Genomic DNA, 26,286 nt, shown 5'->3' with positions numbered 1-26,286 from the left:
TTTTTTGAAAGCCAACAAGATATTTCCTCCCTCACCACGTAATCCTAGTGTCCGAAGTAGAGGCGAGACAATGCTTCCTAAACACAGAAAGAATGGGCGTGGAAGGGCGGGGTAGGCGAGAGAGCAGCAGCCTATTGTCCAATCAAGACGCGAGGTTCGCTATATATTTTGGGACGGCCGAGCGCTCACATCAGTGTTAGGCAGTTGGCACTACTTACCAAATGGCTCGCACTAAGCAGACGGCTCGGAAGTCCACCGGCGGCAAGGCGCCGCGCAAACAGCTCGCCACCAAGGCGGCTCGCAAGAGTGCGCCGGCCACCGGCGGCGTGAAGAAGCCGCACCGCTACCGGCCCGGCACGGTAGCTCTGCGCGAGATTCGCCGCTACCAGAAGTCCACGGAGCTGCTGATCCGCAAGCTGCCGTTCCAGCGGCTGGTGCGCGAGATCGCGCAGGATTTCAAGACCGACCTGCGCTTCCAGAGCTCGGCCGTGATGGCGCTGCAGGAGGCGTGCGAGGCCTATCTGGTGGGGCTCTTCGAAGACACCAACCTGTGTGCCATCCACGCCAAGCGCGTCACCATCATGCCCAAGGACATCCAGCTTGCCCGCCGCATCCGCGGGGAGAGAGCATAAGCTTTGTGGCTCCTCCAGCTAACACATACCTACCCCCAAAGGCTCTTTTAAGAGCCCCTCAATTGTCACCAAAAAGGAGCTGTTCATTGTCGAGTATACATATTACCAGCAAATGAAAAACGCCATGGATTTTAAATGAAACGTTTCGTGGACCCAAATATTATTGTACCACGTCAATACTATGTAGAAGTGGCTGTATCCTGGGCTCCTAGTCAAACTGTTACTAGGAGAAGCATTTTATTAGGACGATAATTTTTAATCCCTGGCTAAAGGAAGTGACTGAAGAAGTGGCCCATTCCTTGTTAACTAGTGCTTTGTGCGGACAGTTCTGTAATGACAAATGAGGCGCTTTCCCCCCACCTTTTGCCAAGTAGTACCATATAACTTCAGATAATGTCTCCTGTCTCCCTGTTGCAGGAAGAAATAGTGGTCGAGGTTCGAGCTTCACAGCAGTCAATTGCCCAATTACTCAGCTTCTTTCGGACCCACCTACAACAGTTGTAAAATGTGGCAAGTGAATTAGTTTGTAGGCCATACTAAGACTATAAATGCTCAATGAATGTTAGCTACATTGTGCCCCCTTCCTTTTGTAAAGCAGATACCCCCCCACCGCCAGCGTTCCTAAGTTTTCTGAAAGTTTCGTGATTGAAACAGTGGGAAATGCTTGATTGAATCATTTTCTTAAGATCTTTTCTTTAGATCTGGGTTTTCATAATTCTGAAAAAGGCAGACCTGTAAGAATAACATGAATTATCTGAGGAGGAATTCAAGACCGTGAAAGCCACAAAGTAAATATTTTAGGTTTTGCAGGTAACATATGGTCTCTGTTACATCTTTAAAATATTCTTCAAATATAGAGAAACTCTTAGCTTGGCCATACAAAAATAAGCCACTGTCTAGATTTGGCTATAGTAGGCTATAGTTTCAACTCCAGGAACCCCTGAAGACATGAAGCATGTCAGCCTACAGGTTTTCACAAGAACTGACTGTTGAATGCATGAGAGACCCTAATCATCATTGCATCCAGGGACAAAATCCTCTCCAAGCTTCCCCCTCCCAATAAATAACAAACATCACCCTCCATTTCACCTCACAGTCACTGCCTCAGGTCCCTTGGATGTTAATGTTTTCCTGAATTCTCTTAAACTTCTATAACCTCCACTCACTCCCTTACTATCCAATCCACACTTGTAGTCAGGAGGCCAATTATTTCACTGAAAGATACAGGTCTATCTTCATTAAATATGCAGAAATATCCACACTGAGGTCCTACAAAAGAAGGTGTTCCTGACCATTCAATTTGTTAAATGTTGGTGGAGATGGAGTTTGAGGGAGAGCAGTGGAAAGTGCTGAAGCTCCAAAGGAGGAAAACAGCTTCTGAAAGACGGAGAGAGACCCATGTCATCTAAACAGCCTTTCCGGTGTTGCTGGAAGCCCTTGAATAATTTTTAGCAGATTTCAGTTTTTTCCTAAAATACATCTCTGGGTTAAGACATTTTCTTTCTTCTTATTTTAATGGATTTGCTTACAAATTAAAGGGAGAAAGCTTCTCAATCAAAAACATACTAAATTTGTTTGAATTTGAAGACAGGTCATTGGATTCTGAAGCCAAAGCAATTTCTATTCCTCATGGAAGAAGTCACTTTGACCACAGAACTAGACCGAGCTGCGAAATCCCATTCTCTAAAGATACTGGCACCTGTAAACTCCTTGGAAGGCAAAACCGGTTTTTAAAGTAAAATCTATGTGCTTAATTTGTGGCTGTAGGCAACTGGCCGTCCTGCACCTGTGTTACTTGCTGCCGTTCGAAGCAAAGTTAAAGCAAAATCAAGGAACCTAGTATCTTTCCTCTTGCAAAAATCGAAGGCTGAGCTTGGCGACAAAGCCTTTTAAAAAACATTCACTTGATACTTACTAAAACTTTATTGCAATATGCAACTACGTAGCTCGATGCCTTAGGTCCGGTGAATCTATAGGAAAAGCTGAAGGGATTTTTAAAAATATCTTTCATTAACTGCGCGTAAGTCATAAAAACACAAACAAGTATGTGAAATTGGAGGCTGTTTTCCTCCTTTGAACCTTCAAAGAGTCAAATTATGTACCACTGTTTTTAACATTTAATCAAATTTTGGGGACTAACAAACACAGTTTGGGAGTCCAACCACGACAAGCGGCTGCCTGAGGGCGGTGGATCGGACGCTCCACCAATCACAGGGCAGCACCGACTTATATAAGCCCGGGCCGGAGCAAGACGGCATTGCAAAACTTGCTCTTTGGAATTTGAGTCTCTCTCCTTCTAGCAGGTTCTCCCTTCGCCATGTCGGAAACCGCTCCTGCTGAGACGGCAGCCCCGGCGCCGGTGGAGAAGTCTCCTGCCAAGAAGAAAGCAACCAAGAAGACCGCGAGCGGTGGAGCGGCGAAGCGCAAGGCTACCGGGCCCCCAGTTTCTGAGCTGATCACTAAGGCTGTCGCCGCCTCCAAAGAGCGCAATGGCCTTTCTTTGGCTGCGCTCAAGAAGGCGCTAGCAGCCGGCGGCTACGATGTGGAGAAGAACAATAGCCGCATCAAGCTGGGTCTCAAGAGCCTGGTGAGCAAGGGCACCCTGGTGCAGACCAAGGGCACCGGGGCTTCCGGCTCTTTCAAGCTCAACAAGAAGGCGGCTGCCGGGGAAGCCAAGCCCAAAGCCAAGAAGGCGGGGGCTGCTAAAGCGAAGAAACCCGCAGGGGCCACCCCTAAGAAACCCAAGAAGGCTGCGGGAGCAAAGAAAGCCGTTAAGAAGACGCCTAAGAAGGCGAAAAAGCCCGCGGCCTCTGGTGTCAAAAAAGTGGCCAAGAGCCCCAAGAAGGCCAAAACTGCGGCAAAGCCAAAGAAGGCTGCTAAGAGCCCCGCGAAGCCCAAGGCAGTGAAGCCAAAAGCGGCGAAACCCAAAACCTCCAAGCCTAAAGCAGCAAAACCCAAAGCTGCAAAGGCGAAGAAGGCGGCTCCTAAGAAGAAGTAGAAAGTTGGCGCTTGAGAAGCAAACCCCAAAGGCTCTTTTCAGAGCCACCCAGAGATCTCTGGAAACAGCTGTGCACTTAGATCTATTCCCACTCTCCAAGAAAATATTTCTTCTGTAAAAATTCCCATTTTCTTGCTACCAAGTGGTAGACCCTGTGTATATATGAGGTAATCTGTACTTGCATAAGCGAGCGAGAAAACTAGCACTGACAGCACGAAAACTAGCGTCTTGCCTGGACGGAAGAACCTGATGCACTGCAGTACATGGCAACCGAGAGAATCCCAGGGACAGGACAGCCTGGTAAGGATGCTGTTTATGGGGTCGCAGAGTCAGACACTACTTAGACTTAAGGTTAATACTACTGTCTCAGCTCCTCAACAGAAAACGTAGGTGGCTCTGAAAAGAGCCTTTGGTTTGGAATGCGTGGCTCTTGACGCCTTACTTGCCCTTGGCCTTGTGGTGGCTCTCGGTCTTCTTGGGCAGCAGCACCGCCTGGATGTTGGGCAGGACACCACCCTGAGCGATGGTGACTTTGCCCAGCAGCTTGTTGAGCTCCTCGTCGTTGCGGATGGCCAGCTGCAGGTGACGCGGGATGATGCGCGTCTTCTTGTTGTCCCGGGCCGCGTTGCCCGCCAGCTCCAGGATCTCGGCTGTCAGGTATTCCAGTACCGCCGCCAGGTACACCGGGGCCCCGGCCCCGACCCGCTCGGCGTAGTTGCCTTTGCGGAGCAACCGGTGCACTCGGCCCACGGGGAATTGGAGCCCGGCCCGCGAAGAGCGGGTCTTGGCCTTGGCGCGAGCTTTGCCGCCCTGCTTACCACGTCCAGACATACTACAACTCTTCAAGACTACAGCCGAAGAGACTAAAGTGAAAGAAAACTGCACATTTTATAGCTGCAGTTGGGCGCGAAAAATAAGCTATTCCATTGGGTAAAGTTGCAGTTAAAGTTGCAGAGTAATGTGTAGGTCCTTAAAGTGAGCGTTTTCATTGGACAAAATTGAATGTGATGTCACAACGAGTATTCGCCAATCAGACATAGAACGTTACAAAATCTAATTTGCATATTGCATTATAAAATGGACGTACTGGGAGATCCTTCTTTTTCCTGACATCTTGTGATTATTGTCAGTCATGCCTGAGCCAGCCAAGTCGGCTCCGGCCCCGAAGAAGGGCTCCAAGAAGGCGGTGACCAAGGCGCAGAAGAAGGACGGCAAGAAGCGCAAGCGCAGCCGCAAGGAGAGCTACTCCGTGTACGTGTACAAGGTGCTGAAGCAGGTCCACCCGGACACCGGTATCTCGTCCAAGGCCATGGGCATCATGAATTCGTTCGTGAACGATATTTTCGAGCGCATCGCGGGCGAGGCGTCGCGCCTGGCTCACTACAACAAGCGCTCGACCATCACATCCAGGGAGATCCAGACGGCCGTGCGCCTGCTGCTGCCCGGAGAACTGGCCAAGCACGCCGTGTCTGAGGGCACCAAGGCCGTCACCAAGTATACCAGCTCCAAGTGAGCCACTGGCTGCTTGATCAGACTCCAGCACTTCCAAAGGCTCTTTTCAGAGCCATCCACGGTTTCCAAAGAGAACTGGCACTTAGTTTATGTAACTTTAGAAGTAGATAAAAGCAGTATTGGGCTTCCCCGGTGGCTTAGAGGCGAAGAATCTACCTGTAATGCAGGAGCCGCAGGGAGATGCCTTGGTCGGAAAGATCCGCTGGAGAAGGGCATGGCACCCCACTCCAGTATTGTTTCCTGGAGAATCCTATGGATAGAGGAGTCTGGCGGCCTACAGTCCATGGGGGTCGCAAAGAGTTGGACACGACTTATTGACTGAGCACGCATAGAAGCAGGTTGTCCTACCTTTAGATTTTTCATGTAGTTTGGTGCTGCTGCACGTTCTTAAGTTTAAATGTTTCACCCCTTTTGGTAATGGCACTACTGTTCACTTTTTTACATGGTCAGATTCTATAAGGGGAAAATCTAGGACATGTCAGTTTCTTCTTTGAGTCAGCTCCACAGTTCATTTCACTCATTTCTTTACCTTTTCTCCCCTTTGTAATAAGTGAGAAATTCTAAATGAAAAGGCAGTCTTTGAGACCTGGCAGGATGGCATTTTTTCTCCCAGTTCAGTTCAGTTCAGTCGCTCAGTCTTGTCTGACTCTTTGAGACCCCATGAACCACAGCACGCCAGGCCTCCCTGTCCATCACCAACTGCCGGAGTCTACCCAAACCCATGTCCATTGAATTGGTGATGCCATCCAACCATCTCATCCTCTGTCCTCCCCTTCTCCTCCTGCCCTCAATCTTTCCCAGCATCAGGGTCTTTTCAAATGAGTCAGCTCTTTGCATCAGGTGGCCAAAGTATTGGAATTTCAGCTTCAACATCTGTCCTTCCAATGACCATCCAGGACTGATATCCTTGCAGTCCAAGGAACTCTCAAGAGTCTTATCTAACACCACACTTCAAAAGCATCAATTCTTTGGCACTCAGCTTCCTTTATAGGCCAGGTCTCACATCCATACACAACTACTGGAAAAACCATAGCCTTGACTAGACCGGACCCTTGTGGACAAAGTAATGTCTGCTTTTTAATATGCTGTCTAAGTTGGTCATAACTTTCCTTCCAAGGAGTAAGTGTTTTTTAATTTCATGACTGCAATCACCATCTGCAGTGATTTTGGAGCCCCCCAAAATGAAGTCAGCTACTGTTTCCACTCTTTCTCCCAGAGGGAGGTTCAATCTCCCAGTGGTTGCCTGTTAGTCGCTAAGTTGTTTCCCACTCTTTTGTGACCAAACAGACTGTAGGCCGCCAGGATTCTCTGTCCATAGGATTTTCCAGGCAAGAACACAAGTGGGTTGCCATTTCCTTCTTAGGGAAATCTTCCTGACCCAGGATTCAGACCAGCATTTCCTGCAATGCAGGCCAATTCCACTTAGCCACCAGGGAAGCCCATATATGTTATTCAACTTCAGTTATATGCTATTTACTGCCTGCTAGTTTGGCTTCCCAGGTAGTGCAGTGGTAAGAATTCAGATTCAAGGTTGGATCCCTGGTTCAGGAATATCTCCTGGAGGAGGAAATGGCAACTCACTCCATTATTCTTGCCTGGAAAATTGCATGGACAGAGGAGCCTGGTGGCCTACAATTTATAGCGTTGCAAAGAGTCAGCTGTGATTGAACAAGAGCATGCACTTTGAGCCTGAAAATTGTTCTTTGTTATGACATTGAAAAATCAGGGAAGGGAGCAAGGATTAATATGTGTTAGGCCTTCAAGACCTACCAGCACCAAATTAACACGTCCCCAGTTACTTAATCAGTAAGACTTAAAGAGTAGAAAACAGAATGATATTTTCACTCTCTGTTTCAACATTTTAAATACCAAAGTCCGCATACTACTTACAATAAATTTCCATGCTCCCAATGGTACTTAGTACAGCTGTGAAAAAAAATACTAGTTAACTAATGTACTATTCAATTAAGACACTATATGTCTAACAACAGAATGGGAAAGACTAGGGATCTCTTCAAGAAAATCAGAGATACCAAAGGAACATTTCATGCAAAGATGAGCTAATAAAGGACAGAAATGGTATGGACTTAACAGAAGCAGAAGATATTAAGAAGAGATGGCAAGAATACACAGAAGAACTGTACAAAAAAGATCTTCACGACCAAGATAATCACGATGGTGTGATCACTGACCTAGAGCTAGACATCCTGGAATGTGAAGTCAAGTGGGCCTTAGAAAGCATCACTACGAACAAAGCTAGAGGAGGTGATGGAATTCCAGTTGAGCTATTGCAAATCCTGAAAGATGATGCTGTGAAAGTGCTGCACTCACTATGCCAGCAAATTTGGAAAACTCAGCAGTGGCCACAGGACTGGAAAAGGTCAGTTTTCATTCCAATCCCAAAGAAAGGCAATGCCAAAGAATGCTCAAACTACCACACAACTGCTCTCATCTCACACGCCAGTAAAGTAATGCTCAAAATTCTCCAAGCCAGGCTTCAGCAATATGTGAACCGTGAACTTCCTGATGTTCAAGCTGGCTTTAGAAAAGGCAGAGGAACCAGAGATCAAATTGCCAACATCCACTGGATCATAGAAAAAGCAAGAGATTTCCAGAAAAACATCTATTTCTGCTTTATTGACTATGCCAAAGCCCTTGACTGTGTGGATCACAATAAACTGGAAAATTCTGAAAGAGATGGGAATACCAGACCACCTGATCTGCCTCTTGAGAAATTTGTATGCCGGTCAGGAAGCAACAGTTAGAACTGGACATGGAACAACAGACTGGTTCTAAATAGGAAAAGGAGTTCGTCAAGGCTCTGTATTGTCACGCTGTTTATTTAACTTATATGCAGAGTACATCATGAGAAACGCTGGACTGGAAGAAACATAAGCTGGAATCAAGATTGCCGGGAGAAATATCAATAACCTCAGATATGCAGATGACACCACCCTTATGGCAGAAAGTGAAGAGGAACTCAAAAGCCTCCTGATGAAAGAGGAGAGTGAAAAAGTTGGCTTAAAGCTCAACATTCAGAAAACAAAGATCATGGCACCCGGTCCCACCACTTCACGGGAAATAGATGGGGAAACAGTGGAAACAGTGTCAGACTTTATTTTTCTGGGCTCCAAAATCACTGCAGATGGTGACTGCAGCCATGAAATTAAAAGACGCTTACTCCTTGGAAGGAAAGTTATGGCCAACCTAGACAGCATATTGAAAAGCAGAGACATGACTTTGCCAACAAAGGTTCGTCTAGTCAAGGCTATGGTTTTTCCTGTGGTCATGTATGGATGTGAGAGTTGGACTGTGAAGAAGGCTGAGTGCCGAAGAATTGATGCTTTTGAACTGTGGTGTTGGAGAAGACTCTTGAGAGTCCCTTGGACTGCAAGGAGATCCAACCAGTCCATTCTGAAGGAGATCAGCCCTGGGATTTCTTTGGAAGGAATGATGCTAAAGCTGAAACTCCAGTACTTTGGCCATCTCATGCGAAGAGTTGACTCATTGGAAAAGACTCTGATGCTGGGAGGGATTGGGGGCAGGAGGAGAAGGGGACGACAGAGGATGAGATGGCTGGATGGCATCACCGACTCGATGGACGTGAGTCTGAGTGAACTCTGGGAGTTGGTGATGGACAGGGAGGCCTGGCGTACTGCAATTCATGGGGTCACAAAGAGTCAGACACGACTGAGCGACTGATCTGATCTGATGTCTAACTCAGAAAATATAAATCTGTATGACCTAGAGAAGATCACTCTGTGGTGAAACATTTATTATACTTTTAATTCTTAAATTAAATAATTACTTATTTTGTTGAAAGGAAAAAAAATCTATGTAATGTCTCTTTCATAGTAACATTTGTGGACGTCATCCGGCTTCCAAGAACACACTTGGAAGCAGTGAATATCATCTCATAAAGTCCTAAGAAAACTGGGGCTGCATTATTATCTCCATTTTACAGGAGAATCATGGTGTTAGGCTATACTCTGTAGCCCTGCAAGTCCTATAATCCCCCAACCTTGAGACCAAAGAAAATATCTGGAGACAGCAACAGAGACATCAACAGTTTATTGGCTAGAGTATCTTACAGGTCTGAAGCAGAGTTCTAGAGTGACTCCCCACTGTACCAACAGCAGACAGGACAAGGCAGCAGTCTTCATGGGGGTAGGGTGGCAAGGTGTACCAATTACAGTGGGAATGGATGTCATGTGAGCTCATCAACTACCAGGGAAAATAACAGATGATCTCCTTCACAGTTCCTTTGGTTAACAACCATCAAGGGTTCTCTTTATTAACCCAGCATGCTAAAGCTATTCTGTTCTAAGAATACAACAATTACTTGTTGGAACAGGGGGCAAGCACTTAAGAAGTTTAATTTCTATGATTAGGAAAAAAGGTCAGTCCTATGAGTGGGATGATGGAAAGCAGGGGCTGTTCAAGCAAGGAATGTACAGAGAGCAAGAGAACAGCCATCTTGTGTGGCCTGATCATACACATGGGTTCACTAAAGTAAAATCCAACATATCCAGCTAGCAAGTATTGGCATAACTTTAGTCTCAAATGGTTTTCTGGGGCCTATGCTACTTCTACCTGTTTAGGTTGCTTTCAGGTATACTCTTATTAGTTCAGAATATCAAAATGACCTGCTTTGGTAATCTATTCAGTTTTTCCATCTTTAGCATTTTATTCTCATATATTTCATTTATCTCCTTATACATCTGGATGTTTTTTATTTAACTTGCTCTAATAGTTTGTCATTTACGGGATGACTGAATGTCAGCGTTTATATTATGGCTCTTTACTCAAAGATCTGCCCTCAAGGAGTAAATTATATGGCATTTACATCTTGCTTTTGGCATATAGGGGGGAAAAAGTCACATTAGTTATTGGCTGCCATGTGTTAAGTGTATATTATCTTTAGATACTGTGCATTATTTAATTTTTCTTCTTTATTTTTTTTTTTATTTTTTCAATCTAAGGAGGTAAATGCTAATAGTATCTTTGGTCTACAGGTAAAGAGACAGAGGATTAGGATTGTAGCATTATATTTATGTTACTGGCTGCTATGTTACTGTTACTGACAGATTTCCTGGTGGCTGAGACGTTGAAGCGTCTGCCTACATTGCGGAAGACACGGGTTCAATCCCTGGGTAGGGAAGATCTCCTGGAGAAGGAAATTGCAACCCACTCCCATTTGCTTGCCTAGAAAATCCCTTGGACGGAGGAGCCTGGTAGGCTACAGTCCAACGGGTCCAAAGAATTGGACACGACTGAGCAACTTCACTTTTGCCTTCACCACTGGCATTAACAAGGTATTCCTGTCTGGGTGTCTGGGTGGTTGAAAAAACAGAAAATTGTTTTCTCACTCTTCTGGAATCTAGAAGTCTGAGATCAAAGTGCCAGAAGGGTTACTTCCTTCTGAGGGCCATGAGGGAAGGATGGGTTCTAGGCCCTCTCCTTAGCATAGATGGCCATGTTTCCCCCTCTGTCTTCACATATGTTCCCTCTATGCCTGTCTGTGTCCAAATTTCCTTTTTTAAGAGAAGACTGGTCATACTGGATCAGGACCCAATCACTCTCCAGTGACCTCATTTTAATTTCATTACCTATTTAAAGACTCTATCCCTAAATATGGTTACATTTTGATAGGGGGGAAGATTTTTCCCCATTAAAGCTGCCTTCCTTTAAGTAGAACAGGCCATAGAAATCAGGACCTCATGATTCCCTTCCCTGGACTAGGCCTAGTTTTGGTCCTTTGGAATGAGGACAAAAGAAACTAAGAAAAAGAATAGGTTAATGTTTAGCATCCATTGCAAATAAACAGCATTCAGGTTTCATCCAGAGTGAAAGTTTAAGCCTTTCACTTGGGGAAATCTGAATTGCTGACCCTCTAGGAAAATGAAAATAAAGGGTCTTCCCAGCTGGGCTGCTGCTTCAGGGAGGGACCTCTTGTCAATTGCATTACCGCTTTCAAGGCAGAAATGATGGTCAGATAAGAGATATAATTCCATGTCTCACACAGCAGTTTCAGTGGGCAGGTTTCTCTCTGCTCCTTGGTAGCATGATTTAACAGCAAATTGGCACACATTTCCAACAGATGAAATACAGTCTGTGTACAAGCACTATGTGAATTTAAGTTGTAATTTTCAAACACTGTCTTTTGGAAAAGTTAGAAACAGGTGTCAGTTTTGTTTTTTTAATTTCAGTATTATAATCAACAGGCAGACTTTGCTATACATGCTTGTTTCCCACAGGAAAGGCAAAAGTTATTAATTGAATGATGATAGGAGTAGGGCTACAGGACCCTCTAAAGAGAGCTGGACCAGTGTTTGCCAAGAAAAAAATAATAAACTGCCCTTTTTTTTCTTTTCTGTTCTTGGGGACAAGAAGGACAAACTTTTTTTTTCCCCCCCAAATAAAGAATGGCAACTTTTTCCACTATTAAAACAAATACAAATGGCCCATCTCCATTTATTTATTTGTTTTGAAAGAAGACCACAAAATACATCATTTTTATAGTGATGGCCACTACCATGAGGCTTAAAATCTGACTCTGTCATTGATCCTCTAGCTATTTAGACAAAATACTCCCTGTCTCTGTGCATCTAGAAAATAGATATGGAATGAGAGTGGCCTTAAAGGACTATTGCAAGCTTTCACCTTCCTACATAGGATAGACTGAAGTCTGAAACATCAGAGCAGCAGCACATGGTACGGATAAATGGCATATATTCTTCAATTATATTTCTTAACTCCATCAAATTACAACTGAAAAACTATTCAAAGTCATGGTTTGTGGCTTTTAGAAGTCTATGTCCCACAGTATGGCCACTGCCAAAATTTAACACTAGGTTTGAAGGAAGCAACAGCTACAGTCTCATGTAGCCTAAAGAGATAAGCATTCCACCTTAAGAAGTCAGGATAGTGTTCAGGGATTTTCCTCCACCAAGATTTTGGATCCAATGAAAATGTATCGGAGGACTGTCAGGATGACAGACGTGAAGAATCCATAGTGGACGTTGTTCTGAGTACTCTGATGAGTTTAATTGCACTGATGGCTTCAGCAGGATCACGAAGTGATGGATGTAGTTCTGGAAAACAAGGCATAAGTCAAAGTTTCAGGGAAAAATATGTGATTACAGAGGTGATAGCTTTGATAAAAATGTCCTTGATAGTGAGGTGAAGGTGTTTGATGTTAAGTGTTAAGCTCTTTGGTGTGAACTCTGCAAAAATATAGAGCCAGATGAAATGCCTAACGTTCAAAAGATTTGACTCAAATACAGCACACACTTCTTTGAGATATATCCAATTTCCATGACTGAAGTGACTGAGCACGCATGCACAGTGTTGGGGATGGCTATGGTAGAAGCTGATACACAGGCTAATTTAAGACTGCCTTGGGAATTAAGAGTTTGGATGGATTTCCAAGAATGGAAATCATTAAAATGCAATTTGCTCTCCTGAAATGAAATTTTAGTGAACAAAGCATCAGTGAGATTCTCAGGAAGATCTTTTTTGAGACTTGATCCTATAGCATCACAGGAGGTTAAGTTTCCCCTAATGTAAGTACAATAAAACCTTAAGAATGCAAGGCCAGGCACCTTCAGGTGAAGAAGACAACTCATCTCCATGACATAGGGCACAAAGACTTGGGAAAATATGAATAGTGTGACACATCATGTAAACTTCTTATTCAGCTCATTATATAGTATTTGCTCCAATTGCTTATTATCATGGATTCATGGCTTTTTATATACCAAACTATTCCAGTGGATGACTATAAAACTGTTCTGTTTAAATCTCAAGTTAGCACTACTTTCAGGTTTTCTTGCCTCTCTTAACTCTATTGTTACTCCAGACATGGGAGACCATCCTTGTGTTGAATCAGCATACATGTTTTACACCCGTCAGGATTTCCTTTGTCTCAAACTTGTAATTAGTTCCTCTTCAAGGACTTTAGATTCCTGAGTAGAGGTGGAAATCTCCAGACCAACGTTTATGTTAGACTGCTTTGTGTGATGCCCGGCTGCCTTAGAGAACTTAGAACACTGCGATAACAAACTTAAAAAAATGTATTTTCAAAGGCTAAGGGCCTGTTACTCTTTTCACTGAAAGTTCTTAATCTTTCCCCAAAATAAAATTTTTTCAAATCAGACTCTCTTTTTCTTGAGCTGATAACTTCACTCTTCTCTGCCATGTAACATGTCACCTCACATTCTCAAAACACTGTTCCACAAGAACTAACTAGTAAAAGACACTGATATATTTGACCTATATTTTAGATGAAACTCCAGATTCACATCACATATACATATTCCTAGTATTAAGGTGTAACTTTATAGTGAACATTGTCATTTTATGCATGAACAGGCCATGCCTATACTCTCAATTTTGTATTCTGCATTATTTTCACAATTAAAGCAGACAGGATATAAAGTCATTTTTAAAGAATTAAAACATATTAAAAAAGATCTTTAATTAATGGATATTTTTCTTCATTCTAAGCACATGAGGAAACCCTCTGGGAAATATTTTGTCTGTGTTTTAATAAAACACACATTAAAATTATTATTAAATTATTAAATTAAAATTAAAATTATTCTTTTTAATATGCCTAATATAAAAAGTCAGAAAGTTGAAATTATAAGTCACCTAGTGGGAAAAAAAATAATAGTTTCCAAAGATGTAGGTTATACCTATTAATTCTGAATGTGAGGTCTTAAGCAAAGATTTAGAGTAGTTTTCCACATAGTAAGACTTTAGTCTTAAGAAACTTTTCATGGCTACTCATTTATGTCTTGGCATATTGCAAATTAAATGTTAGGTCACCTATACGTTTTCATATGCAGTATGAACAAATGGTCATTTTTGTATCAAGTGGTCACTTGATAGAATAACATGCTGTTAGGGGGAAGCATTGCCACCTTGATTCCGGGTAAATACCAAAATAGTTTTAAATATGCCATCCCTAAGGGCCTAAAATGAAGAGATGGAATTTTATCTTCTTTTGAGGATGGGAGAACAGTCCTCTATTTTTAAAAAATTTATTCCAATTAATACAGCAAAAGTAAATCCCAGAGACATGCTGGAAAGAGAAAGAAACCAGGGTTTGGAGAAAATGGCAGAGTTTTTCCCATAAAGCCGCTTGGCTTAGAACTCTCCCGTTAGGATGGAGTCACAAGCGACATTGTTAGTAAATTTCAAACTGCGCGCGCAGCGTCTGGATTGGCTATCGACGAAATGTGGCGCCCGCCTGATCTGTAATTAGATTCTCACTTCCATTTGTTTTGCTTCTGCCTTTTTAACTTAATACTTGACAAATTTAAACTCAGGGAAAGGGGAAGAAAGCCAGCAGCGCTCCACAAGGAAAACATAAGTGAATAATGCGATTTGTAACTTTCCTACTGTGTTCCAAGGAACTCATTACTCAGGCACACACACGTTAAAATTAAGGATGCAGGGGACAAGCCATGGTCAACGAAATCTTTTGTCAACTTCAGACGTAAAGGAGAGCTGATTTTGCTTTGGGACAAACGGTATTTTGTTTTCTTTACTACATTTGTCTGATAATGAACTTGACCTTTCTCGACATAAACACAAAAAAACACCTCCAGTGTTGCTGCAGCACCATCTACATTACAGAGAAAGCAATTTCTAACAAGATCAAAGGAAATGTGAACAGAAAGAATACCTAGTGAAGACAGAAAAGATGGCCACCTGGAAGCCCGAGAAGCCTATGAAGAAACTACCTCTATTAACAGCAGTCTCGGGCTTCTGCCTTCCAGAACTGTGACAAATAAATTTCTCTTGTTTAAGGGAAAACAAAAAACCGGAACTTATTACTTAATAGCATATAAGAAACACCTACTGAATAAAGTTAGTGCCAGTTCTCTTTAGAAGATTGAGTGGCTCTAAAAAGAGCCTTTGGGGTGTAGGCCAAGCCTTACCGATCACTCCGTGGCGGGCCGGCTCACTTAGAGCTGGTGTACTTGGTGACGGCCTTGGTGCCCTCAGACACGGCGTGCTTGGCCAGCTCCCCGGGCAGCAGCAGGCGCACGGCCGTCTGGATCTCCCTGGATGTGATGGTCGAGCGCTTGTTGTAATGCGCCAGGCGCGACGCCTCGCCCGCGATGCGCTCGAAAATATCGTTCACGAACGAATTCATGATGCCCATGGCCTTGGACGAGATACCGGTGTCCGGGTGGACCTGCTTCAGCACCTTGTACACGTACACGGAGTAGCTCTCCTTGCGGCTGCGCTTGCGCTTCTTGCCGTCCTTCTTCTGCGCCTTGGTCACCGCCTTCTTGGAGCCCTTCTTCGGGGCCGGAGCGGATTTGGAGGGTTCAGGCATGGCCGGGAGTTTACTGCCAAACAGCCCAAAAGCAACAGGAAGAAAAGAGAAGCGGTAAGAACGCGCTTCCTTCCCAGCTTCTTAAAGGAGGCAGTGAGTAATGCCAGGCGTCTGATTGGTGGTGAATGCTGGAAACGTCACATAATAGTTTTGTCCAATTAAAATAAGCGTATTTCAAACTCACGGTTTCATTGGGTTAGGTGAAACTGCAGCTTTAGCCAATGGTCCACCGTTATTTTCGCGCCCAGTAAAGACTATAAATAAGATAGGTCTGGTTGTATACACTCATATTTTATATTGGTGAGTTTATACGTTAATCATGTCTGGTCGTGGCAAGCAAGGAGGCAAAGCTCGTGCAAAGGCCAAGACCCGTTCCTCGCGGGCCGGGCTCCAGTTCCCCGTGGGCCGAGTGCACCGCCTGCTCCGCAAGGGTAACTACTCCGAGCGGGTTGGGGCCGGGGCCCCGGTGTACTTGGCGGCGGTGCTGGAGTACCTGACGGCCGAGATCTTAGAGCTGGCGGGCAACGCGGCCCGGGACAACAAGAAGACGCGCATCATCCCGCGTCACCTGCAGCTGGCCATCCGCAACGACGAGGAGCTCAACAAGCTGCTGGGCAAAGTCACCATCGCTCAGGGTGGTGTCCTGCCCAACATCCAGGCGGTGCTGCTGCCCAAGAAGACCGAGAGCCACCACAAGGCCAAGGGCAAGTAGAAGCCTGGCATTGCTTGCAACACAAACCTGTTCAAACCAAAAGGCTCTTTTCAGAGCCACCCACTTTATCAGCAAAACGAGCTGTACTTTCAAATTCACATTGTTTCGGATAGCAAGGTGTGAGGGCAGAATTAACGTCCTTTTGTGATTCCTTTACAGGGTAAAATGGCTATCTGAAACAAAACCTTAGGACCATATGACGGGCCTAGCTCCCTTCCTAATTCAGTTGAATCTTAGGGCGCACCACTCACCCTCCTAAATGAGAATAAACCCAACAAGGTAAAATACTTGCTTCAAGTAGTTTCAGGCAAAGAATACACCTTATAGTGGGCTGTTTACATCAATGCTGGTCAAGTAAAAGACATGAACTATTCATCCATTAGGAAGATGTGCCTTAACAAATAGACAAGGTAGACATTGTAAATCACATTTATAAGATAAATAAATCAGCAAACCAGGTTCTTACAGTCCTAATGCTGTCTTTGATTCTTGTTCCCCTTTTTCCCCACTATCATCACTCACCCTGCTCTCAGATCAAGTCATACTAACTATACTATAGTAACTATACTAACTAAAGAGGGCCTCAATTCTCCACACCAGGTAATCTAGTTTTCATAATGAATACATTTTAATGAAAGGAATTACTATCTCATTCCTAGTCCTCTGGAATAAGTTTTCTGAGTCTCTTGAAATATTTTTATTTCCTATATTTAAATTTCAACTGCAATCACATGTAAATAATATTCTTTGAAATAACAGTGACCACAACAAACAATCGGGAGGTTTCCTTTTTCTTTTTAATTTAAATTTATTTGATGTTGGAAGACTCGAATCCTGATTTCAGTGAATCTAATTATTCAGTTTTTTCCTCTTAAAAACTCATGTGCATTATTTGAGTCTGTAATTTTAAACAGCTATATCTCAGAACTAGAACTCTCAAGAATAAATGCTACAGCTCCAAGGAAGGCCTATGAGATCTTCATGTTTTAATAATAAAATATGCTATGGTTATAGTTATTGATGTTGATCATGCAAGAAGTAACCCTTCCTTGCATCATTTCTATTCCCCACAACAAGGACCATCACACTGTTAAAATATTGCCTTTATTATTAATGTTAATTAATGAACCTGTAATCAAATAGTTGATAAATGAATATAAATTGTGTTTTAAATAAAATATTCAAGTGTGATATGTCATTACTTATAATTCCACATATTAACTGAACTTTTAAAATTGGGCTTCCCTTGTGGCTCAGCCGGTAAAGAATCCACCTGCTTTATGGGAGAACCTGGCTTCCATCCCTGTGTTAGGAAGAGTCTGATCCGTGGGTTGGGAAGATCCTCTGGAGAAGGGAACAGCTACCCACTCCAGTATTTTGGTCTGGAGAATTCTATGGACTGTAATGGACTATTAATCCAATTTCATTGGATGAAGCACTTACTGTTCTTTACTATCTACACAATCAGAAAGAAAATAAAACTTGTATTTGAAAATGGAGATAACACAACTTTCCAAAAATCTTGCCAAAATAATTTAGATATTTCTTTCAATTAGATCCTGAAGAATTCCATAATTTATGCTGCAAAGCCTTCATAAGAGGTACAATTCAGTTTGAGTGGCAGAAGATTTATGAAAGTATTAGTTAAACTTTGTTCTTGAAATTGGTCTTCACGTTAATTTCCCTCTCTGCAGACTGGACTACTATGCAAGCATTGGGCAGTATCTTCCCATATTAGATTTTTTTGTGTATTATTGGGGAGAAAGAATTTTCCTCTACCCTTCCGAGGTTCTTTTACAGGTCTAATAATCAAATTGACATGATGAGATAGATTAACAGAAGCAAGATCAAATTGAATTTCATACATATGGAAACCCCACACACGCGGGAAGTTCAAAAAAAGAATGTAAAATGAAGTTTATATGCCATTCTGAGCTCAGGAATTAGATAACAGCTTCCAAGTACAACAGGGTAATTCACAGAACAATAAGAGAAAAAGCAAATACTGGATAATTAGTTTGCCCTACCATGTAATTGAGTGACTCAAAATTTTTCTCTGGTAATAATTCTGGGAAAGTAAAAGTTTCAATTGCTCAGTCATGTCTGATTCTTTGTGACCCCATGGACTGCATCCCACAAGGTTCCTCTTGTCTATGGGATTTTCCATCCCATAGAGTTCTTTGAGCAAGAATACTGGAGTGGGTAGCCATTTCCTTTTCCAGGAGACATTTCTGACCCAGGGATGGAACCCAGGTCTCCTGCATTGAAGGCAGATTCTTTACCATCTGAACCACCAGGGATGCCTGGAAAGACTTCCATTTTGAATTCTTCTAGATAGTTAAGAGAGGAGAAGAGTTTGTCTTGAGATTACAGGGTCTCAATTTACATTTACATTTAAAGTCACTCAGTCGTGTCCAAATCTTTGCGACCCCATTGACTATACATGGACATGAAATTAAAAGATGCTTGCTCCTCGGAAGAAAAGCTATGGCCAGCCTAGACAGCATATGAAGAAGCAGATATTACTTTGCCGACAAAGGTCCATCTAGACACAGCTATGGTTTTACCAGTATGATATGAGAGTTTTACCAGTATGATATGAGAGTTGGACTATAAAGAAAGCTGAGTGCCGAAATGAGAGTTGGACTATAAAGAAAGCTGAGTGCCGAAGGATTGATGCTTTTGAACTGTGGTGTTGGAGAAGACTCTTGAGAGTCCCTTGAAATGCAAGGAGATCCAAACAGTCCATCCTAAACAAAATCAGTCCTGAATATTCATTGGAAGGACTGATGCTGAAGCTGAAACTCCAATACTTTAGCCACCTGATGTGAAGAACTGACTCATTGGAAAAGACCCTGATGCTGGGAAAGATTGAAGGTGGGAGGAGAAGGGGACAACAGAGGATGAGATGATTGTATGGCATCACTGACTCAATGGACATGAGGTTATGGGGTCACAAAGAGCCTGACACAACTGAGCAACTGAACTGATTGACTTATTGAACTGGACCATACAGTCCATGGAATTCACCAGGCCGAATACTGGAGTGGGTAGCCTTTCCCTTCTCCAGGGGATCATACAAACCCAGGTCTCCTGTATTGCGGGCAAATTCTTTACCAGCTGAGCCATAAGGGAAGCCCAAGAATACTGGGATAGGTCTCCTATCCCTTCTTTATGAGATCTTCCTGACCCAGGAATCGAACCAGGGTCTCTGGCATTGCAGGGGGATTCTTCACGAACTGACCTATCAGGGAAACCAAAAATCTGACACTTGTAGTTTGTTTCCTCCTGTCTCTCAGTCAGTCATTTCAGTTGAAATGACTCCTCCCACCTTCAATCTTTCCCAGCATCAGAGTCTTTTTCAATAAGTCACTTATTCACATCATGTGGCCAAAGTGTTGGAGCTTCAACTTCAGCAGCCCTCCTTCCAATGAATATTCAGGATTGATGAATATTAATTACATGGTGGAATAATAAAGAGATTGAGAGATTTGGGGGATTAGTAATTTGGTCTTCGCTGGTGGCTCAGTGTTAAAGAATCAGCTTGCCAATGTAGGAAACATAGGTTCGATCCCTGGGTCAGAAAGATCTCCTACAGAAGGAAATGGCAACGAACTCCAGTATTCTTGTCTGGGAAATCTCAGAGACAGAGAAGCCTGGCTGGCTATAGTCCATGGAGTCACAATAATGTTCGGCACAATTGAGCGACTAAATAGCAACAATTTGGAAGAAGGCAGGGACTCTGGACAGGGGCCAGCATTAAGGACAGAGAATTATGGAGCCCTCAATGATACAAACGGAGAAGGCAATGGCACCCCACTCCAGTACTCTTGCCTGGGAAATCCCATGGATGGAGGAGCCTGGTAGGCTATAGTCCATGGGGCCGCTAAGAGTCGGACACAACAGAGCGACTTCACTTTCACTTTTCACTTTCCACTTTCACACATTGGAGAAGGAAATGGCAACCCACTCCAGTGTTCTTGCCTGGATAATCCCAGGGACAGAGGAGCCTGATGGGCTTCCATCTATGGGGCCGCACAGAGTCGGACACGACTGATACGACTTAGCAGCAGCAGTAGCAATGATACAAATTTCTGAGGTTCTCAGAAAATGTCTTTCCCCAAAGTTGTTTTTCTGGTTTTTAAAAACATCTCCACTCCCAGACCTTTATCTATGCTATTTCAATTGTTTATATGAATATATTAGTTTCACTCATTCTGTGACTGAGAGCTTCCTGTAATAAGAAACAGATTTACATGAGAAAAACAAGTTTAATACCATGTATGTCTGATGTATACATAGAATACACAGAGGGGAACTGAGTAAAACTCCCAGAAGTGGCTTGAACCACTACTTTAAATATCATCTTCATCTAAATACAAAATATGTTGGAGATAGTGGCATTTATAGGGATTGAGCAGGAAACACAGAGTAAACCAGGTGTGGCAGATTTAAGTCCTGCACCTTCCTCAGGTAAGTTTATTGTGAGTTATTAATATCTTTCTCTTTCTGGCTCAAAGAAGGAGATACTCTTACAAATGGAGATTTCTCATATAAATGTAAATTTCCCTTATGGTATGTGTTAGCTGCTCAGTTGTGTCCGACTCTTAGTGATCCCATGGACTGTAACCTGCCAGGCTCCTCTATCCATGGAAGTCTCTAGTCAAGAATACTGGAGTGGGTAGCCATTCCCTTTTTCAGGGGATCTTTTTAACCCATGGATCCAACCCAGGTCTCCTGTATTGCAGAAAGATTCTTAACCATCTGAGCGACCAGGGAAGGCCTCGGTATTAAATTCTGATTTTATAGCTTCTCCTGTGTCTGCTTTTTCTCAAAACCATCAGCTCATTATAATTCTTATGCTTAAGAAGGATATTTGGGAGTGACATATTCTGGTACACTTTGTTAGAAATGGCAGTATAGTATACCCAACCCAAGTACAGTGAAGAAGTAAATTTTTACTAAATGGAAAAAAATATATTTTTCAAAAACACTGATTACTAGGGAGTTTGTTAAAACTATTAAAGAGAATTCATAAACTTAACAAGCAGGCGTTAAAAATACATTTTCTCTTTAAATAAGGGAAATTGACGAAAATGTAAACAATGCAAGGAATTTCCAAAATGCCATTTATGGCATTGCATACATTTTCTTTGAAAGAGTATGTGCTTTTATCTGTTCACCAAAATACCAAATAGCTACTAGCAGTGATCTGTGAATTATTATTTTATTACCTGCCTTTTCTGTATATTTTACACAACATTCGTGTTTTGTGCTCGCATTCAAAAGCAATTGCTAAAGTTTTAAAACAAGGTAACAGAGTCACCACAGAACAAAGGAACAGAGAAGGCCTCTTTTTTTTTTTTTTTTTTTGGTCCAATTCCCCTCCCCCACTTAAGGCGTGATTTCCCGCCTCCTTCTTTCTTCAGGTTCTCAGTTCGGTCCGCCAACAGACGTATAAAGTTGCATCGCGAGGCTTGCAAGTCGGGCTTTTTCGAGTTTCTGGGATTTCGCCATGTCTGGTCGCGGCAAAGGCGGAAAGGGTCTGGGCAAAGGAGGCGCCAAGCGCCACCGCAAAGTCCTTCGTGATAACATCCAGGGCATTACCAAGCCTGCTATTCGGCGCCTGGCTCGTCGTGGTGGTGTGAAGCGCATCTCTGGGCTCATCTACGAGGAGACCCGCGGGGTGCTGAAGGTGTTCCTGGAGAACGTGATCCGCGACGCGGTCACCTATACCGAGCACGCCAAGCGCAAGACTGTCACCGCCATGGACGTGGTCTACGCGCTCAAGCGACAGGGCCGCACCCTCTACGGCTTCGGCGGCTGAGTGTCCGCGTTCTCCGGTATTCAACAAAAGGTCCTTTTAAGGGCCCCCACTTTTTCACTTGAGGAGCCGTGATGCTTCTTTGCTTTTGGGTTTTATTCTTCCTGTTCTGTACATTCCTTTAAACTGCTTAGGAGTACTATTTCCACCCTTTGAGTGTTCAGTTACATTTTACACTTCCAGGAAATGTTTTGAACATAGTTTTGTATTTTACTTTGTAACCTACTCAGTGGAATGTTTGGTCTAATAGCCTGCTGCTAAGTCGCTTCAGTGGTGTCCGACTGTGCGACCCACAGACAGCAGCCCACCAGGCTCCCCCGTCCCAGAGATTCTCCAGGCAAGAACACTAGAGTGGGTTGCCATTTCCTTCTCCAATGCATGAAAGTGAAAAGCGAAAGTGAAGTCGCTCAGTCGTGTCCGATCCTCAGCGACCCCATGGACTGCAGCCTTCCAGGCTTCTCTGTCCATGGGATTTTCCAGGCAAGAGTACTGGAGTGGGGTGCCATTACCTTCTCCGGGTCTAATAGCCTAGACATAAATGAAAGCAAATATGTCACCCAAATACATGTGGCTTAAGATTCAACCAGATTGGTATTTCTCTTGGAACACAAGCTAATACCTACCAAAGGAGAGAGAAAGGCACTTTCGTAGCGAGTTTAGACATGAAGTCTTACGGTTCGATCACAGTGATAGCTCCATGAGTCCTCATGAAATAAACCTATGACTGTTCAATAGGCGTTAACACTAGTGTGGAAGGATGATAAAGTACAGGCTCACTGTAATATCCGGCAGAACAGTTGGTGAGGGTGGGATGCAATTAAAAAGGATTTCAACAAAAACAAAGTCATATTACAGAAATATTCTCTACAATGAAAAAATACATGGCAGCTTTATAAACCAGAACAATGAATTTAAAATTTAAAAGATCCTTGGTACAAAATTGGAAAGGAATAAGGAATAAGATTGGGATTGGAATTGGAATAAATTGAAAAGGAATAAGATTAGGAAATCCAGACCTAAACTCTGAAGGAGGTCTTAGCATTTTCCTAGAATCTTAGAAGCTATAGAAAGAAACCCAAGGTCAAGGGGGAAACCTTGACTAATGTAGACACATTCCAAAGAGCGATTGCCACAGTTCAGTTCAGTCGCTCAGTCGTGTCTGACTACTTGCGACCCTATGGACTGCAGTACACCAGGCCTCCCTGTCCATCACCAACTCACAGAGCCTACTCAAACTCACGTCCATTGTTTGGTGATCCCATCCAACCAACTCATCCTCTGTCGTCTTCTTCTGCCCTCAATCTTTCCCAGCATCAGGGTCTTTTCCAATGAGTCAGTTCTTCGCATCAGGTGGCCAAAGTATTGGAGTTTCAGCTTCAGCATCAGTCCTTTCAATGAATATTCAGGACTGATTTCCTTTAGGATGGACTGGTTGGATCTCCTTGCAGTCCAAGGGACTCTCAAGTCTTCTCCAACAACACAGTTCAAAAGCATCAAGTCTTCGGTGCTCAGCTTTCTTTATAGTCCAACTCTTACATCCATACATGACTACTGGAAAAAGCATAGCCTTGACTAGATGGATCTTTGTTGGTAAAGTAATATCTCTGTGTTTTAATATGCTGTGTAGGTTGGCCATAGCTTTTCTTCCAAGGAGTAAGCATCTTTTAATTTCATGGCTGTAGTCATCATCAGCAGTGATTTTGGAGCGCTCAGAAATAAAGTCTGTCAATGTTTCCATTGTTTCCCCATCTATTTGCCATGAAGTGATGGGACCAGATGCCATGATCTTAGTTTTCTGAATGTTGAGTCTTAAGCCAACTTTTTCACTCTTCTCTTCCACTTTCATCAGGAGGCTCTTTAGTTCTTTGCTTTCTGCCATAGGATGGTGTCATCTGCATATCTGAGGTTATTGATATTTCTCCCAGCAGTCTTGATTCCAGCTTGTGCTTCATCCAGTCCAGCATTTCTCATGATGTACACTGCATATAAGTTAAATAAGCAGGGTGACCATATACAGCATTGATGTACTTCTTTCCCGATTTGGAACTAGTCTGTTGTTATATATCCAGTTCTGACTATTGCTTCTTGTCCTGTATACAGATTTCTCAGAGGGCAGGTCAGGTAGTCTGGTATTCCCATTTCTTTAAGAATTTTCCACAGTTTGCTATGATCCACACAGTCAAAGGCTTTGGAATGATCAATAAAGCAGAAGTAGATATTTTTCTGGAACTCTCGCTTTTTAGATGCTCCAGTGGATATTGGCAATTTGATCTCTGGTTCCTCTGCCTTTTCTAAACCAGCCTGAATATCTGGAAGTTCATGGTTCATATACTGTTGAAGCCTGGCTCAGAGAATTTTTAGCATTACATTGCTAGCCTGAGAGATGAGTGCAATTGTGCAGTAGTTTGAGCATTCTTTGGCATTGACTTTCTTTGGGATTGGAATGAAAACTGACTTTTCCAGTCCTGTGACCACTGATGAGTTTTCCACATTTGCTGACATATTGAGTGCAGCACTTTCTTAGCATCCTCTTTTAGGATTTGAAATAGCTCAACTGGAATTCCATCACCTCCACTAATGTTGTTCATAGTGATGCTTCCTCAGGTTCACTTGACTTTGCATTCCAAGATGTCTGGCTCTAGGTGAGTGATCACACCATCATGTTTATCTGGGTCGTGAAGATCTTTTCTGTATAGTTCTTTGTATTCTTGCCATCTCTTCTTAATATCTTCTGCTTCTGTTAGGTCCATACCATTTATGTCCTTTATTGTGCTCATCTTTGCATGAAATGTTCTCTTGATATCTCTAATTTTCTTGAAGAGATCTCTAGTCTTTCCATTCTATTGTTTTCCTCTATTTCTTTGCATTGATCACTAAGGAAGGGTAGCAATTGCCTACATGTAAAAAAAAATGACAAAATGACTAGGTTTACGTATTTTTGTATCTGAAGCTAAAAATTCCCTTGTCTTATCAATATTTAATTTTTGTAAAATCAAATGCTAAATATTCATCTAGCCAGTCTCCCAACTCAGGAATATTTTTTCAACAACCCTAGCCCCATCTCTGAAACACTGTCAAAGACTTTAACAGGATCTCTGTTTCCCAGAAAGAGAGGGGCCTAACTTCCATTATTACAAGATTACAAATTGCCATGTCTACTAATTTTTGAGTGAATTGTATCCATCTAGCTGTATAAAAGAGAGCCATTTCTCTCCTTGCTTTGCAATCCCTTTAGCAAAAGTGCCTGTGATGTGCTTCATATTCTGGTTTAATGCTTATCCAGTAATAAAGCTTTTCTGTTTTTACTCCCTTTGTGCAGAGGTTTTTCTGAATTGGGAGCTATTACTTTTAGCTATATTCCCACATTTTCTGAGGATCTATTACTATTCTGTGGCTTTCCATTGACATCTTGAATAATTCTGACAGAAGCCTCTCGGTTCTTAAAAACAAACAAAAAACCCCACAGAAAAAAAAATCCTTCAATATTCAGTACATAATTTAATGCTGTCTTATATGTAGTGTTTGAGTATTTGTCTTTAGAAATCTATTGTTATATTTATAGCCTGATTTCTTTTTGCTATTACCTTCTCTAAACCTAGACCACCAAATTTTGAATAATGAAGCCATTAAGGTATTACCTATTTAATACTTAAGGTTTGTTCTCTCGTTTACATTTGTAATTAGGCTTATATAATTGTGACAATTGTTCTGTTGTATATATTGTGCAATATTTGAAAAAAGAGGACAAATCAAAAACAGAAACTATACATCCCTAAATTAACCAGGTCAAATGTTATCATGTAAATGTTTAACAGTTATACTTTTTAAGTTGGGTGGACCATACTTGCATGCATATAAAGGACATATTGCCAACAGATTTGGTTCCTAAGCATAAATACCTTCTCACTGGGAAGCAACAGTAGCAAATACTTACAGTATATATCAAAGGGGAAATGTCAATATCCTCATTATTTATAATACCATAACTGTGTTGGGGATTCTATCCCACTCCATACTGATAATATTCATTACTATTATACATTGACCTGACTGATGATTGCTGTTTTTCTTTACAGTTGTCTCTCAGGCCCCTGCTACAAAATATTGGGCTTCCCTTGTGACTCAGCTGAGAAAGAATCTGCCTGCTATGTGGGAGACCTGGGTTCAATCACTGGGTTGGGAAGATCCCCTGGGGAAGGGAAAGGCTACCCACTTCATTATCCTGACCTGGAGAATTCCATGGACTATAGTCTG

At 42.7% G+C, this 26,286-nt stretch overlaps 6 protein-coding genes across 7 annotated transcripts; 4 read left to right on the top strand and 2 right to left on the bottom strand.

Annotated features, from left to right (window-relative positions):
• The first annotated feature begins 121 nt into the window (after nt 1-121).
• LOC129645605 (histone H4) lies at nt 122-26,286 on the top strand. Of its 2 annotated transcripts, none has more exons than XM_055570908.1 (2): nt 122-550; nt 21,708-22,066. In XM_055570908.1, the coding sequence occupies exons 1-2, from the start codon at nt 222-224 to the stop codon at nt 22,033-22,035; spliced, it is 657 nt and encodes a 218-aa protein (XP_055426883.1). In that variant the 5' UTR covers nt 122-221; the 3' UTR covers nt 22,036-22,066. The 2 variants fall into 2 exon arrangements, with proteins under 2 accessions (XP_055426883.1, XP_055426882.1); XM_055570907.1 differs by lacking the exon at nt 122-550 and adding an exon at nt 26,109-26,286 and having other exon boundaries at nt 21,464-22,051.
• Nucleotides 2,576-3,734, top strand: H1-5 (H1.5 linker histone, cluster member). Its single transcript, XM_055570857.1, has one exon. It carries the CDS (start codon nt 2,950-2,952, stop codon nt 3,628-3,630), a length of 681 nt encoding a protein of 226 aa, XP_055426832.1. The 5' UTR covers nt 2,576-2,949; the 3' UTR covers nt 3,631-3,734.
• LOC129645580 (histone H2A type 1) lies at nt 4,069-4,504 on the bottom strand. The gene has a single exon (XM_055570880.1). It carries the CDS (start codon nt 4,459-4,461, stop codon nt 4,069-4,071), a length of 393 nt encoding a protein of 130 aa, XP_055426855.1. The 5' UTR covers nt 4,462-4,504.
• On the top strand, nt 4,226-5,156 carry LOC129645602 (histone H2B type 1-C/E/F/G/I). Its single transcript, XM_055570904.1, has one exon. It carries the CDS (start codon nt 4,763-4,765, stop codon nt 5,141-5,143), a length of 381 nt encoding a protein of 126 aa, XP_055426879.1. The 5' UTR covers nt 4,226-4,762; the 3' UTR covers nt 5,144-5,156.
• Nucleotides 11,605-15,593, bottom strand: LOC129645589 (histone H2B type 1-N). Its single transcript, XM_055570891.1, has 2 exons — nt 15,093-15,593; nt 11,605-12,236 (listed from the first exon to the last, which is right to left on the bottom strand). The coding sequence occupies exon 1, from the start codon at nt 15,494-15,496 to the stop codon at nt 15,116-15,118; it is 381 nt and encodes a 126-aa protein (XP_055426866.1). The 5' UTR covers nt 15,497-15,593; the 3' UTR covers nt 11,605-12,236; nt 15,093-15,115.
• LOC129645586 (histone H2A type 1-D) lies at nt 15,731-16,237 on the top strand. Its single transcript, XM_055570887.1, has one exon. The coding sequence runs from the start codon at nt 15,816-15,818 to the stop codon at nt 16,206-16,208; it is 393 nt and encodes a 130-aa protein (XP_055426862.1). The 5' UTR covers nt 15,731-15,815; the 3' UTR covers nt 16,209-16,237.

The sequence above is a fragment of the Bubalus kerabau genome, chromosome 3 (assembly GCF_029407905.1).
Source record: "Bubalus kerabau isolate K-KA32 ecotype Philippines breed swamp buffalo chromosome 3, PCC_UOA_SB_1v2, whole genome shotgun sequence".
NCBI classification, from domain to species: Eukaryota; Metazoa; Chordata; class Mammalia; order Artiodactyla; family Bovidae; genus Bubalus; species Bubalus kerabau.
The sequence above is the reverse complement of the archived record's forward strand: the minus strand, read 5'-3'. Positions and strand labels throughout refer to the sequence as shown.